The following is a 17,441-nucleotide window of genomic DNA, read 5'->3' as shown; positions in this document are numbered from 1 at the left end:
AACATCTAGGTCTAAATTAAAAGAGCCCTTAAGTTGCATTGTTGCTGAGAGCGTTGCTTTATGCCATAACATAGCAGGAATAAACAATTATTCAACCCCCTCCCACACACACACACATACACGCGCACACATACACACACATCCACAATCATCTTATTCACATTGTCCCTTCTGTTTTGTAATTTTAGAGTAATGAAAAGTATATTTTGTCCAAGAATATTGTACTATTGACTAGACTGGCTGTATATTTTATAGTATTGGTTCCACTGATGAGAATTTATTATTATATTCACTTACAGCTTTGTAATACTAAATTATATGAATAAATAATGTATTTTATTAGTTTGTTTTGGGTTGATATGAATTTGAGGTATCATAGGTTGACATTTGATACATATATAATTAATCGCATCAATCTGGTATTTTGTTGAAATGGTCTGGATGAAGAAAATTGACAATCCAGTTAAATTGATAAAAATTAAGAAATTCAAATTTTTGAAGTTTAAGAAACAAAGTTCTATATCTGGATGGGATCTAAATCTCTTCCTTATTTGAACCAATTCCCCTTTGTCTTACTGTTTCTTGGGTGCTTTAATTGTAAATCTTGAACTTTCTTTATCAACCCATTGTCTTCCTTTTTACTGGTGCTTTTATGACCTTTATTTGTTGCAAGCATCGTAAAAACCCTTAACAACTGTAAAAAAAAACAAAAAAAAATATAAAACAAAGTTTTATCTCCTCAATGAAGGTATTTACTCAAACTTATGTTCAGTCGAACATAATAGCATTTTGAGACAATTATTCATTTCTGTGTCTCGTTACGGTAATTTCCAGTTCAAGATATGGATGTCCCTGCCCTTACTAAGGCTTACAACAAGTGCATCAACGCGTCCTTGGAATTTAGGTCTTTCCATGTCGGCATAGTAACCAAGTAAGTTAATGGCTAAAAGTTGCATGAGTGCTTGTGAAGGAGATATGGACAGCTACAGTGTTGATAGGAGAAAAATAAATCATGGAGGCTCTGTCAATGGTAGATGTATTGATGCAGAGATTAGCCAGTAGTGAACAAATGTTTTCAAATTATGAACCATATTGTTGAATAAGAACAGTAATAATAATAATAATAATGATAATAATAATAATAATAATTATTATTATTATTATTATTATTATTATTATTATTATTATTATTATTATTATTATTATTATTATTATTATTATTAATAATGATATTAATAATAATAATTATTATAATAATGATAATGGTAATAACAATAATAATAATAATAATAATAATAATGATAACAATAATAACGCTGTAATGATATCATTATTATTATTATTATTATTATTATTATTATTATTATTATTATTATCAGAGGTACCGATAGCTCAGTTGGTAGAGCTCTCGCTTCACAACAAAGGGACAAAGGTTGGTCCCGGGTGCAGTCGAGATTTTTTCTGACCCCCCTGTTCACCCAGATGGGTCTGCTAGATCTGGTGGAAAATACTTTACGATAGATTAGCATCCTATCCAAAGGGTAGCAAGCAATTGCCATTGTCTGTTTCACACTGTAGAAACCTGGATAAAATTTGGCTACATTGGCTTATTGGCTCTGAAGGATATTATTATTCTTATTATTATTATTATTATTATTATTATTATTACTGTCACGATTATTATTAGCCAATTTTCTGTATATTTACGGGATTCAGTATGTTAAAAACCCTCAGTATATTTTCCAATCACTTGCTGAACACAAAAAAATAAGTAAAAAATTGTCTTTTTACTGTACTGGATTACATCACACAGAAAGGGGTTGGTTTGTGTTTGTGTAAAAGTTCAGTATGTTTTTGCCTCTTGATTTGGCAACCCTGTATTATTTCTATCATTATATTACCATTATTTGTTAATATTTTTTAATGATAATTATTTGGTGATATAAATAACACAATTTTCAATTGCACATTAAAGTGCAAAGATGCTGCCACACAATGCGCATGTATTACATCCGTATCACAATTTTGATAGGGAATGCTAGTAGGTAGTTGACTTCCATTTTATGAGGTAACGCAATCTGCAACATTTTGCATCAGCTCTGCCCAATAGCCTCGATCATCTTACCTAGTGCTACTGACTGATAGCCAACATCTTTCGACCATACATCACACTTGCTAGGACCTTCCCTATTTTGATTTAGTCATATATTTTTCATTTTACAAGAGAGAAACAATTTAGCTCATTATAATAGGAATTATACATTAATTAGGTCATTATGTAGACAGAGATGTCCAAAAACCGTTGTTTTTTTTTGTTGTTGTTTTTTGTTTTGTTTTTTTTTAATTTTCTGGCTGATCTTGTTTGGTATTGGTGAGTTGATTTTTTAGAAGATGAAAGCATTGGTTGTTTAAAGGCAAAAGTTAAGAGGAAGCTAGATGGATATGTATTGTTTTTCTATGATTTAAGGGTTATACCATTTGGTGAAGAGAAGCTTTGCATGAAATATTTTCATATCTCGTTATGAGAAAAAAAAATATTCCTGCTTTCTTTATTTTAACAGAGGGCATCCCTGTTAGAGATCCTATTAATTTCACACATTGCATTAACCACAATCATGTAGAAATATTTTTGTACAACAGGTACATAATTTCAGCCGCAAAGACTACAAATGAAGGGAACTACAAAAGTCTGGATGAAAAAGGAACAGGCGGCACAGGTACTGTTTTCTTGATAGATATATTTGTTACGATATTGAAGTTAGGTAGTAGTAGTAGTAGTAAGCCTAGCAGTCCGAATGACACTTGCTGAGAATTGTGTGATTCAGTCATGGTCGATTAGTATAGCTGCTCTCTCATCCATGTTGTTAATTGTTTCCATTGGTCATGGTCATGTCACCCCGAATGCCATTTGATGTCATTTGTTACTCAATTGGTTGAGGTGTATAGGTAGATTACCAGATTATAAAATGCAATCCAATGTATACAAGGAATTAATGGTGTCATGTAAAAAGCCCGCAAAAAGCACGAATTGTCACCCAGACAAAGAAGAATGAGCATATAACTCCCGTTTTGGAATACCTTCATTGGCTGCCCGTGGAGAGGAGAGTTGATTATAAACTGGCATGTCTTGCCTTTAAATGTTTTCACAACACTGCTCCAGATTACTTAAAATCACTTCTTACGGTCCATGTTCAAAGTCGCTCCCTCAGGTCTTCTAACTTCGTATCATTAGAGAGAAAAATCCCTAAAACTAAATTCTCTGAACGATCTTTTGCCTTTTCTGCTCCAGCTGTATGGAACTCATTAACTACTTATACAAGGAACTGTCAGACCTTTGATGCCTTTAAAAAGATCTACCTATCAAATGAATCGTTGATATATGATATGTGTGTATGTTTGTGTGTGAGTATGTGCATGCATGTGTATACCTTTGTATGTATGCTAATACATTATAAAAGTGTGTGTGCGTGTATATATTCATGTGTGTGAATGTGTATATATATATATATATATATAGATATATTTATGTGTGTTATATATGTATATATATATGTTGGTGTGTTTGTGGGTGTGTGTATATTTATTGTTTACGTATTATTTGTTATTGCCATTGTGAAGCGCAATTGAGCATTGTAAATGGATAATGGCGTTATATAAATTTCCCATTACATTACATTACATAGAGATTCTAATTTACCGATGACACGCATATGTACTTATTTACTAGTTTGACATCCCAAATTGTTGTGGCTTTATTTTTGGATTGAAAAACTATCAAACCAATGCAAAAAATGATCAATGATGCCAATGTTAAAATAAGTCCATAATATGACTGTCACCATCCAGCCACTGATCTTGCTTAGCATTGTTTGAATTTTGACATACATACCGCTGAGCCACCAAGTTTAACTTGTGTGATACGCAAATAATAAGAAAGAATCCTTTCAAACAAAAGACATTATTGCAAGAATAAAATAATTTACTTGACTTTATTATATATATATAATATATATATATATATATATATATATTAGTAAAAAGCCCGCAATTTCGCGGGGAAAGAACTATTTTTATTCGATATTGTACCCACCATCATTTAATGAAGGCAGATTGGTAAACAACATTGTCTGTGTAACTTAGTACATCCTCTTGTTGATTTTTCTGTGTGGCCCAACATGAAGTGTAAGCCACTATAGCAGATTGGTAAACAACATTGTCTGTGTAACTTAGTACATCCTCTTGTTGATTTTTCTGTGTGGCCCAACATGAAGTGTAAGCCACTATAGCCTCTGACCCGTGACGCAGCAACATACAGTTATCCGTGTGTGAAAACAGGTTGTGGTAAGAATATCAACTGCGAAAATAAACCTGAAGTAGCAGACGTGAGCAGAGTTGAAAGACGATACTGGGGAGGCTTTCCGAAAGCTCCTACAAAGGAAACCAACTCAAATAATATTCCCTCAACTAACCCCAAGAAAACATAAAACCTAGTACCTTTAACTTTAACTAACCCTAATAGGAAAAACAAACACCCTAGCAACTTTGCTAAGACTTATGGCTAACCCTAATAGAAAAAAATCCTCCGATCTCGAGCTAACCCTAATAGAAAAAAAAAACCCTCTGACTGCTTTGCACTACCTTTCAATACTTCACAAATCAAAATGGCGGCCAAGAATCAAAACACTAGTCAAATTAGGAAGTTTTAAACTTTCACAAATCTATCAAGGTATGTTTTAGAGTTTTAAAACTGCTTCTATATGATGACAAATTGAATAAATAAACGCTTGACAAAAGATCAACGGTGGAAATACAAATTGAAGGAATACTGGGGATGTAGGAGCATTCAGAATGTCTCCCCGATCCTGTGTTCGAGAACTTGCCTTACAGTACAGTACTCTGATGATCATGTTTTGATTGTTGATTGGTAAAATTGAGAGTTTGCCCATCATTCAAAACTAAGTAATATACACTGATCTATACTTACACGAAAGAAAATGGGTGTTTTGACTACTTTAATCCTGAGATCAAATGAAAACCTGAAGCAGACGCGAACAGTCTCAAGTATTCCGTCATAATAGTTATGTCTACTTTTGGTTTGTTCGGGCTAGAAGCTAGACAGATACAATTGACAGTTTGCCGATAACGTTTAATATTAGCAGTAATATTAGATGTCATAAATAGATGAAAACTGTTGAAAACTTAGTGTAGATCTGAAATCCTTAAAGTAATTAAGTGAACATATTATTTTGAATGCAACGATTTGCGTAAAAACACCAAACTGGCATCTTTTTACGGTGTCAAAATTGGTTGATTTTGAGAGTGTTAGTGTCGTCGGTACATATTTTATGATATCTGTTTGACTCAACGAACTTTCAAACTAGCTTTAAATTATAAAAGGAAATCAAGTTATCTGTTTATCTATCTGTAAAAAATACATTTCTAATTTTCAAATCTTTCAGTAGAGTTGTGCGCCGTATAATTTTTTTATTGACTCAAATAGCACAATGTTCTCCATAAGGCTATATTTATTTTTAAAGGAAGGATATATATATATATATATATATATATATATATATATATATATATATATATATATATATATATATATATATATAATATATATATATATATATAATATAAATATAATATAACAATAAATAAGAATATATATATAAATAATAATCAAGTCAAGCAAATTATTTTCTTCTTGCAATAATGTCTTTTGTTTAAATTGATTCTTATTTTGTATGTTATTAATTAATTAATTAATTTTTTAAAAAATATTTTACTCCTCACAGATTTATTACCTTTTCTTAAGGGTCTAATAACCGACACACAGAGGAGGCTGATAAAAACCAATCGACCAAATCAGGAAGAGATGGCAAAGAGAGATGGCAAGAGAAATATGTATTTTTTTATTGGTCTTGCATTGTCTGGACTACTTGTTTTTGCATTAAGCAGAAAAGTGTTGACCTAGTCTCTAATAATGTTGTTAATTTTCATGTTGACAGATTACCCATTTATTGAGGGTTTTTAAGGTGGTTTATGTTGAATTTTCCTGTGACATAATTATCAAAATACATCCATAACATTTTGTATATATAATCTTTGCAATGGGATTGTTGCTGTTTATAAACAGTTTTAGATAATAGGTTTATTAATATCTAATTTGTAATCAGGAGGTTTGGGGTTCAATCCACAGTTGGGATTTATTGGGATTATTTTTCTTGTCTTTCTCTTCCTGGTTTGTATGGTACTACAGTGTTCGCCAAATTCAAGGTAACTGAAAGAAATCTTAATAACTTTTAAGATTAAGGACAGAATTGCTTCAATTTTGAACTTACATTGAAATGATATGTGTATTAGATAAAACGCATAAATAAATCTTGTGTTCTGATTATCAATATGCCAATGGATGATTCCCAAAGCTTTTGTTGTGCTAGCTGTATTAAGACAAAAGCCCGTTGAAAATTAAAGCCAAATTTCGTTAAAGATAAGGCATAAAAAAAGAAAGTAAGATCTCAACTACCAGCAAATAAAACTATTATTTACTGGCATGACATGTTTCATGTATGTTGAAATTCCACAAATGAAAAGATATTATTATCGCATGTTAGGACTGAAGAGAACATTGACGCTGTTTGTGCTAATCTAAAAAAAAAAGTCAATTCGTCATCCAAATTAACTGAACTACTGCCAGGACAATATTGAAACAAAGACTTGTGATGCAAACCTTACACAGTATCTGTTCATTAAGGGGTTTCTACTACAAATAAATCTGCCAGGCTATCCGTGTGTCAATGGGTGTTTTTTCAAATGATCAGAGACAATCCAGGGTTTCTAAATAACACATTATGGTTCAGTAATGAAGGCCATTTCTATTTAAGTGGTTAATTAAACTCTAGAAATTATGTTTACTGGGGCCCAAAAAAGCCAAATATTGACATTGAATGAAATCTTTATGTGATGAAAGCCACTACTTGGGTTTCGTGAGCTCTAAGGGTTTGATTGGACCATACTGGTTTATGGATGAGATTGGGGAAAACTAAGACCATTAACTCTGAGCAGCGTTACATTGTGGTTTTATAAATTTCCTGGCGGGCACTGAGAAGGTTATGTGTTAACAATGATAGAGTATATCAGTGGTTTATGCAAGATGGAACAGCACTCCACACATCAAAGAGCCATTAGTGGTTGAGGGAACATTATGGCTCTCGGCTCACAGCAGATGGTCTCCACACACTTGGGCATGTCATGGTCCTGATTTAAATCCTCTGAATTTTCTTTCATGGAGATATCTAAAAGAACAGCTGACAGTTTTGGCGAGCTGAGAAGAGCAGTTGAAAAACCTGCAAACAAATTCAACCAACTGCAAAGATGTGATGGCTGGTTTTCAAAGAAAGAATTAAAGAAATTGGTAATCATCATTACCATAAGATAAAAAAAAGAACCTTTATTGTAGCAGCTCTTTGATTGCCCGTCTCCAATAGAAGTAAAAGCTCTCTATCATCTGCATGGGGAGTATTTTAAGATTTTTTGTTTTATTTATTAGTCCAACAATGATGGAAAAATTATTATCCCCAAGTTGGTGGAATAACCATGGCTATGGAATCAACATCTATCACTTTGCCAGTAATTCAGCTGGGAGTGTTATCAATTATGACCACAGGCATACTTTCAAAGCAAAGTGGGAATGTGATTATAAATGACTTTTATATTGGAAATGTTCCTGCCATACCAGTGATATTTGTATTTGGGCAAATCATACTTTAAAGAAGTAATGCTTTTAGGCAGCAAGAACTGTACTGAAATTATATGATTCCTGCATTAGTGTATGTTTAAAATCATCATGCTGTCTTCCACATTGGTAGGACTTTTGAGTAGCCTCAAATAAACTTAACACAAGGGGTGATTGTAGCCAGAGTCTATTTCTGATGTTCATTTGAACAAGCACTCTTATGAACATGAATATTGCACTTCTTCTCCACAAATATTACTGTGCTCAAAGCCTCTTTTATTCCTCCTGTAAGCCACATGGAATTAAATTTCCATTGATACAGTACAAGTTTCCTATTAGACACCCATTTGGACGAGCATTTTTACAACATCTGACACTGCCTTTATCCAGGTACTCATTCACTCCTCTATGTTGAGTAGCGTAATGCGTCTAAAGTACAGAACCCAAAGACACAATGCTATAGTCCGTTCCAAGTACCATGCACACGGAATATCGCAGATTCCTCCAAAGTTATGAAATGTGGTGCCGTGATTTTTTGCATGCAGGCTTATATTTTAAGGGGGGGTAGCCATGCTTGACCCCCAATTTTTTTATTTGCAAGCTTGTTGCTATTTTTAATGAACAGACATATTCTTATGACATAAATTTGACAATAAATATGTTGATAGACACTTTCTACTCATTGACTTTGGTTTTACACGATATTTTATATGCTGATTCAGCAGTTTTTTACATAATCTATTTTAATTGGTGTCCCTAAAAGTATTTAAGATACAGAGTTAATATTCAGTATGATGATAGTAATCATTATTTTATACAAACTGACAGAGCAATTTTAGTGTAAATGAAAAACTTTTGGTGCTATGCCTATGTAAGCCAGGTACATAATTCATGTAACGCAAATAAGAGAGATATATACACATAATATTTTTTTAAATCAAATATTTGCAACATACCACAAAATGCTGCTGACAGTTTGTTAACAAATATGCATAGATCACTCTGTGAAAATTTCAGATGATTTCAACAATAACTTTTGGAGTTATGGATTAAATTGTGATGAAAATATGCGAAAAGCGGAATGTTGAGAAAAATGAAAAAAAAAAGAACAAAAAAGGTTAAAAAATAACAAAAATGTCTCAAGAAAATTCAAATGATTATTATCTAAGCTAGATTATCATCATACTAAACAAATTCAACACTGCAATAATTAATTTAACATGATTTTCATTATCTTTCTTCAAGATCTCTATCCCTTCCCCCTAAAAAAAAAATTACCTGAAATCGACAATTTGTCATCGTAACACGCCGTTGCCTCTAATTCTAATCTCCTCCACCAGTTAGGTAAAACTCCCCAAATTTCTCCTTTAGCTTCTGTTCTTCTATCTGCTTTGCCTCTGCCTTCAACTTTCTAAATTTCTTTGCTTTTTCTGTCACTGCAGCTTCAGCCTTGCGTGTTCTTCTTTTGTCCCGTTTGTCACCGCGCTTTTTTGTTTCGACACCATAAGCCATAAGGGAGGTTTAGTGATGCAATAAATTCTCGCGATGATGCAGAACCAAAGTTGAATTATGCAACACCTATGGCGACTGCAATGCAGAGTCTGTTTCTATGTAAGAAGAGGTGCTTGGGGCAACGAGCCCATATGACTGCATGGGCAGACTCGTTCGTGTTCTGCGTTGACTGGAGGACGCACCTAGACAGAAGGTAATCTGACGCCATTCTCTCAAAGACCGGTTGAATACTGTCTGCAACTAGCTGGCAGATGGGGGTTCCCAAGTTGTCCATATGGCTACCAGGTTCCAGTCCTCTTGCCTCTGCCCTCTGCACAAAACACCATGAGTCTTGTCCTTCCGGGCATCCCTGATGGAGAGGCGTATCGTCTGTTGACCGACAGTGATCCAGGATGGCCATGATAGCCTTCTTCATCCCCGGCACAGTTGCATTCCGTCTGATGGCATTGGAGTAATACGACGTCAGTTTGGTTATTACTTCTGGTCGCAATTTTCCATAACCTTTACCACCCAGAGTAATTTTAGGGGTCTGTTTTGACTTGTCTGCGACCAAATTCCGAAGGGCAGTGCCAAGTCTCTTGCCGAACATGGTTGATACACTCATGTTTGGTGACTGAGGTACCTGGGTATGGGTTGAGTTGATGGATTTCTGTGATAGTTTTCGCATCCCCATCACTGATGAGGGTAACATACCGCAGTTTGTTATTGAGAATAGAGCGGCTCCACATGCGTAAAGCGGCTTCCTTTTCCATACCGCCACTTGGTCCTTCGTAATTGGCATCACAGTCTTTTTTGTGAATTGCAAGCCAGCGTTCATACTTCAGAATGTTTTCTTGCTGCATTTTTTTGCCAGTTGTTGTGCAGATTTGACAGTGACTCGTAAGGATTTCGAAATCAATCACCAGCCCAGTGGGCTGCTCTATAACAAGGCCGATCCCGGATTTCGAAGTGTGACCTCGCTTCTGCCAGCTCCCGTCGAAAGAAACGTTAATGTCCTTCACTTCACTGTCTTGCTCAGCAGAGTATGATTTGTGCACCTGTTCCACAGCCTTGGCGAGACTGTCACGTGAAAACAAGTCGCACTTCTTCTTTATTACTTCAACATTGCAGTCAAAAGTTCTGTGATGAAGTGAAGGAATATTCATAAGTTCTGTGAAGTTGCAGAGTCCTCATAGCACATCCCAGTAGCACAGGCAGCGGCAACTGCTCGTCTGTTGACATCATAAACTTGAGTGTCACATCTAGTTGATGTTGTAGATGAGACCACTGTCACACAGCTTGCATTTCACCTGTAGAAAGACTGCAAGGCCAGAATTCCGTGTTGCATCACCAGATAGAGTCAAGCTTGGTTGGGCGCAAAAAAGGACCATAAACAATGGAGAGAGCTTTTCCAAATTGACAATGGTGGATGGTAACAGCTCTGGGTCAGTTTCTGCTGTGACAGTTGGTAGAGGGCCTAAATATGACAGCTTTCTCTTTGAGGCGGAGATGGCAACGGGCTTGTCTTCTTTTGGCTGAGGGGTATCTACCGTTGACGTTGATGGTAGGTCTTGAGTGGAGGTGTCTGTTGCTGAAATTGATGGTAATGGTAGGTCTTGCTGAGGGGGTGAGTTTGGAGCTGGGATAGGTGAGCCTCGCTGAACAATGGCTTCCGCACCTGTAATCGATGAGGTTGACCGAGATTGAATTGGTGAGATCAGCTGGTTAGATTTCGAAAGCTTGCGTTGGTTTCGAGCCACCTGCAACTGTGCAGCTCTACTCTTCTTGGGCTTGCCATAGCATTGGGTGAGACGAGTACCTTGCTTCAACTTTGGTGGCATGATGAGATCTGTGGACAGTACAAAAACAAAGATTAGACTAATCAATCAAAGTTTATTTTTAGGCCACTGGCCAATATCAAACAAAGGTCATTAAATTGTTGAAGTAACACATCAAATTTGAAATACAAGAACATCATTGGAAAGGGAAAAAATAATAATAGGACTAAAATTAGAGAACAAAAGAAAAGGAAGAATGACTAATAACTAAAAATATAAAAAAATAAAGATATAAATAAATGTACCCATAAATAAGTAAATATATAAATGAATGAATATAAGGAAAAAGAACAGATTAGGCGAAGAGAAAAGATGAAAAAATAAGACAAAAGGAGAAACTGTAATGATAATTGGTTTAACTTCAATTTTTTTCTTAGTTAACTTAATTATTATGTATCTACTGGTTGATCTGGGCGTTGATCACCCTAACAATAGTGATGATATTGAGGACGACAAAGGCGATGATAATAATTCGAGATGTGTTGCGGGTGTCAGTGCCGCTGATGATGACGATGATGCTGCTTATGATGATGATGGTGATGATGAAAAGAAGAGAGATGAATGGGCTGATGGAAAGAAGATCGAACAAAGATAAGAAGAATGGGGTCATGTTGTTGTATCACTGACCTACATAGAGTTCACCCGTTATACTGACATACTTAGAGTTCCTACGTTATACAAACAAATGACAGACACAATCCACATTTCTATTCTATTAACTCACCTGTTATAATGATTTGGAGACTTGAAAATACAGTTGGAAGAGATAAATAAGGCAAAGACGATCAGTTTCTGTGAGTTGTCGAACCGGTATAAACAATTTTCAAAATGGCTGCCATAGAGGATTCCCCTCCGGTTACCAACTTAACACTGTTGAAAAATGCTCACAACATTTATGATTTATCTCTTCTTTGGTGGAAAACGATACATTTTTTAGACAAGGACATTGATGTAAAAAAACAGGAAAAAAAACAGGGGGTCCTCCGAATTTTTACGCCCGTCTTCGATAGAACAAGGAGAAATGCCTTTCATAAAGGCATCATCCCCGACCAAATGTTGAGCAAGACTACTCATAAAGATCGCACAAGACCCACTGGTCACCCATAGAGCATGGTACATGTTTTGCCATTCTTAAATTATGTTCACTGAGGGGGGGCTTTAAATGTGATAATGTGAAATGTCACTGAATCTAAACTTCTTTAACCGTGTAACACCACGCTTCGCCTCACTTGAGAAATACTTGAAAATTTTCCACCTTGTGACAAATTTGCACGTTTAATCCATATTGTTATCAGTTTTTTATGAATGTAGAAATCTTAACAGGCAGCTACATCTCGGGCGTTCAACTATGAAAATGTAACAATTGTTTACGTCAAGTGTGTACAAAGTATACAATTTGCTGTGTCATATTGAACCCAGGGTGGCAATGTTAGGGAGTAGTGCACCTGAATCTCATGAAAAGTAAACCCCTGGTCAAGCCTGTGGGGAGTTTAGTGATCGTAATCACAACATAATACACCGTGTGTAATACTGTTATTGTAAACCATCTATTTGTTCACTCATCCCAGACCCTTTATTTTTTATATACCATAAAGAAGAAAAATCCCAAAGTATGGTACTGTAACTGGTGAGAAAAAATCGGCTTAATGTCACTAACAATTCTGGTGTTCGATCCAATTTTCAATAAAATTCATCGGAAGATATTGAAGATATACACGTCAACGTGTATGCACGAGTTGTGGAACGGACTATAGTGTCAGAGTTTTGCCATCCACCTGATGTCTGAGCATGGTCAACATGGCTAAACACTCATTACAAGACAAGATACCATGCAACTGAAGCATAGTTGCCACTTAATTTTTATTAGGTGCTTGTGTGTTGCAGGGGCTGATGAATCCTTTATCTATGACATTTAAATCTTGCCATTTTTTTTAGTGTATATTATTTTTACTTGGGTAATGCAATGATATTGCCAAAAATGTCATCATCTTTATTATCTTTTGTTCAATAGCTATGTTTTTGTTTTAGAAAGATTGACACCGTTTGTCTCTTGCAAGATTGTGATTTAAAAATTAAAATTGATACAGGATAATACTTTTTTTTTAACTTGATATTAATACAAGTGGGATGTAACGTAATTGCCCAGGATTCTAAATAGACTATTACTATTAAGTTTTCTTTGAAAAAAAAATAAGACCAGTGAATTTTTTACCCTACCTTTCCTTAGAATTTAGAATTAAAGTGCAATTACAGTTGATACTTGTTTTATCTGGTTTAGAGTAAGGTAGCTTCCTTTAACATCTGGTACTAGATAACCTAACCAAGTTTGTTGGTTTATTATAACATAAAAATACAACTAATTTAATCTCAGGGAGGTTAATGAAAGGATTGAGCTCAACCATCTTTTAATGCATGATTTTGTCTCTAATTGAATCTTATTTATTCATATTTTTTTTCCTTTCAAGTCAGATATTTTGGGCATGACGAATGCCTGAAGTGGAATAATGTAATGTCTTATTAGATTGATGAGAATTATGTTGCTGATATAACCTTTATCCATGACAGATGATGTTTGATTAAACATTTCTTTTGGCCACAGCTTGTCATTTTCACCTATAGTTAGTTACTACGATGTGTCTTTAGCTTCAATGAAACTCAAGTTTAATTGCTGTTGCTGCTGTCTTGGTAAACACGATTAGTTCTGAAGTTATAACCACGAGATAAAACGATGGCATAAAATATGATTTGAAAAACTGTCAGTCTTGCTGACAAAGGGTGTAAATGCCTCAAGTTAAAACATATTTAGAAAAAGAAACTGATCAATGCTAATTATTGAAATAAGATACCTATTACAATAGTTTTCTCTTAATTGAGAGAGTATCATCGAACTAGCATGTGATTGGCACTTTTACAATTGTTGCTATTGCTAATACTAATAAAAGTCTCATTGATAATAAATGCCTTTCAGAATTCCAAATCGGTGACAAATCATATTGCTGTATTTTTATCTTTTTTTTTCACAGATCTAACCCATTTACATTTTGTGCTTTAAGTAAGCACTCTTGAATTGGGGGTGAGATGGTCAAATTAATAAATCATTGCACTAAAACCGAGAAGGCTGAGGTTTGAGCACATCTGGCAATTAATTTTAACCCCTACTGGTCACTTTTAAGCGCTGCACTATCACTGATATCTTTGTTATATCAGTCATATTTTCCCATATGTAAAATATACACAACAGATAAATTTCCGGATGGAATTAATGAAGGACATTTTATTGTATCTTATATTTTCTTTGGACAAATAATAATCTAAAAAGTAATAAAGATAAAAGGTGAATGTACCATTGCAAATAAAAGAACTTCACATGTGTTTTGAAGTTATTTGTCTGGTGTCATAATATTTGGGTATTTTGCATATTTCCAAGCAAACTTGTATACTAACTCTCTTTGAAAATGTTTCCCTTCAATTTATAGTTACAGGCTTTATTTGTTTTAATAGTGTATGTTTTAAGCTATTGCCGATTTACCTTTTTAAAATGAAATCTTTATTTTTTATTATTATTTTTTCATGTCATTTTTCCAAGTTTTAATTGGTTCTTTATGTTTAGTTTTAAAATGAAATTATTTCTTCTTTGAATATCTGTGATCCATCACCACTCTCCAGTATTCTGTCATATTTTGAAATACTTTTTGACAAATATTGTGAATCGCCGCATTTTGAATGATTATAGATCAAAAATCAAAAGTAGCCTCAAGCGGAGAAAGCCAAAGAAAAGTCAAATGAAATCCAGCAAAAGTGTCTTCTAAACTTGTGGTGGAAAACATCATTATGAACTTTGAATTAAACTTATTTGCTCTCATCAAGAGAAGAGTTCCGTCTCTCAAAAGGCAAAAGTTTCTAATTCCTTAGTTCTGGTTATTTTGTCTTTAAATTCAACTTTTATTGTCTGGATCACCCTGAATTCATATGAGTTTTAGGCGTTGGGTCACATTTATTTTTGTAAGAAAGCTACTGTCATGGTCTCAAGTGAGTAAAGAGCTACTCGACTATGCATAAAGATCTATGTAGAATGAGGCCCCAGAATTTACTAGTTACTATAAATGAAAAACAATTAACGATTTGTTTACAATGAAATAAAAATAATGATGAAATTTAATTAAAAGAGATAAACAGTGATCGTGGCAGTTACAAATAGAGATATGAATATTTTACGTAACTTATGATAATATGTCAGGTTCATAAGTTTACGTTTCCAGGCAGTTGATGGGCTTGGATGATCTATTCCTCTGATAACAGGATTGGACTCGTAAAATTCCGCTTCCAGGCAATTGGAAAGAGGTTATAGTGTAGTACAGCGGGCTTGGGTTTGATCCTTGAAGATTATACAATCAAAGTTAAAAGCTCCGGCGTCTTAATGGTGTAGATATAATATCTACAAAGTCCCAAAAGATAAAAATCTTCCAGTATATATATAGGAATAGAGCGACTGGCCGTCCGGCATAGATTGTGGAGAGAAAGTGAGTGTAGAGTGTTAGACCTATCAGCTTTTATAATAAGTGGCTACGTGACAGAATGTAGAACGAAAAGTATTCACTAATTAGAAATTAATTCGAGGGAAGGCTATAAAAGGAAAGACGATCTAATATTAGAAGGTAAAGTTTATCTAAGCCTACCGAAATATAACTGGAGTGAGATGAATTCAGTTCTTAATAAAATAAAATTTAATAAGATAATTGTGAACAATCTTTACTGTGACACCCCCCACCCACGTTTAAAATATACTCTTTAACCATTATGGGAAAGATAGATTTTACAAACGGAAGTAAATTTACTATCATGATACTCTAGCATTAATCCATTGTTATGATTTGTGCTACAATTAAATTATTTATTAACTAGACATGGAAATGTTTATATTAACGTAGGTATATGAATGGGCGACAATAACAATGAAAGATTGTGATTACAAATCATTATGATGAACAACATGATGGCAATGTGATTACAAATCATTGTGATAAACAATAGTGATGGTAATGAAGCATGATTTAAGTCGATGATATGAAGGTAATTTTCTGAATGAAAATGTAAATGGAATATTGACATTTCAATTATTAATCATAAATGAGTGAAAATTCATAACAATAATAGATAAAGAGAAGATTTCCCAAATCATGAATGGGTATGGTATATATATCCAAACAATACTCAATGTTACTTTAAGTTGGGTCATCATGTTTACAAATAAAATTATCGAAATTGTGCGTTCTGATTTGGCATAGTTTGCGAGGTAACTAACACTGAATGTGATGCATTGTACCGTTTTTCCAGTTTTGTCTTCGTCATTGATCAAAGATGCTTTTATTCCTACTGTACTGCATCCTGTGTCTCTCAATATTTTGCAATCAGTTCCATTAGCTTTGCCTTCACAAAAAATAGCGATCCTGATTTGTGAGTTTGTGTTAAAAGTGACATACCTTTCACGCAATACACATTTATATTTTCTCCTGACATTATTCGTGTCTGATTATTTACACTGGTTTGGAGTGATGCATTTGCAGTTTCTTTCGGATATCCCACGATTTTGTAACATTTGTCTGCTGTGTGGCCTTTCATTCCACAATATTGACATTTAATTATAGGTTTGTTGGTTTTCTTATACTCAGTATTATTGTCAGTGCTATTTCTTGTTTTGTTTTGATAGGGTCGGCTATGGTCTCTATTGAACTGTTTGTTCCATGGTTTGTTACTATGATCATCTTGTTTCACTTGCGTGTTCCGAGTGATTGATCGGCTCGTTCTATTTGAGTACTGAACTTTAGGTGTACCTGGACTCTGAGCAGCGGCAGCGTAGTATGGTTCCTTCAATGTTCTGCTAAGGGGTGTCAATGGATGTGCGCTGTTAAAGTTTTCTGCGTAGATTTTTAATTTGTCCAAGTTTTCTGGCTTTCTCTCTTTAAAGAATGCGACTAAATCTGGGTTGCAAGCTTGATAGATTCGATTCTTCAGCGTGAGATAGTAAAGGCCTGCAAAGTCGTCTTGTTTTACGTTTGCCAACTCAAGCCACCGATTTAGAAATTGAGTAATTCGGTTCACGAATGTATTAAAGTCTTCTCCACTTTCCGGTTTTGCAGTGTGAAACCTTTCCTGGTAACCATCTTCCGTTAATCTAAATCTTTTTAGTAGAGCGTCTTTAATTTTACCATAGTCATCTGCATCTTCAGTTGTTAAGGTATAGAAAACTTTTAGCGGTTCTCCGGATAAGCAGTTAATCAAGGCTGTGGCCCATTTGCTTTCTGGCCAACGATAACCTTTAGCCTGAACTTCGAATCGGTGTAAGAAGGATTCTAGACAGTCTGAGCGTTCATCGT

General features: G+C 34.5%; 1 protein-coding gene across 1 annotated transcript in view; it reads left to right on the top strand.

Annotated features, from left to right (window-relative positions):
- LOC144972761 (myoglobin-like) overlaps nt 1-8,873 on the top strand; it is a 28,909-nt gene extending 20,036 nt beyond the window's left edge. Inside the window, exons 13-15 of the mRNA XM_078914365.1 lie at nt 835-931; nt 2,641-2,717; nt 5,799-8,873. Of these exons, the coding sequence (XP_078770491.1) occupies nt 835-931; nt 2,641-2,717; nt 5,799-5,977 (353 nt within the window). The 3' untranslated portion in view covers nt 5,978-8,873. The remainder of the gene's footprint in view (nt 1-834; nt 932-2,640; nt 2,718-5,798) is intronic.
- Nucleotides 8,874-17,441: the final 8,568 nt, after the last annotated feature.

Source organism: Berghia stephanieae, chromosome 5, assembly GCF_034508935.2.
Source record: "Berghia stephanieae isolate SIO BIC M18660-M18661 chromosome 5, UCSD_Bste_1.3, whole genome shotgun sequence".
NCBI lineage: Eukaryota > Metazoa > Mollusca > Gastropoda > Nudibranchia > Aeolidiidae > Berghia > Berghia stephanieae.
The sequence above is the reverse complement of the archived record's forward strand: the minus strand, read 5'-3'. Positions and strand labels throughout refer to the sequence as shown.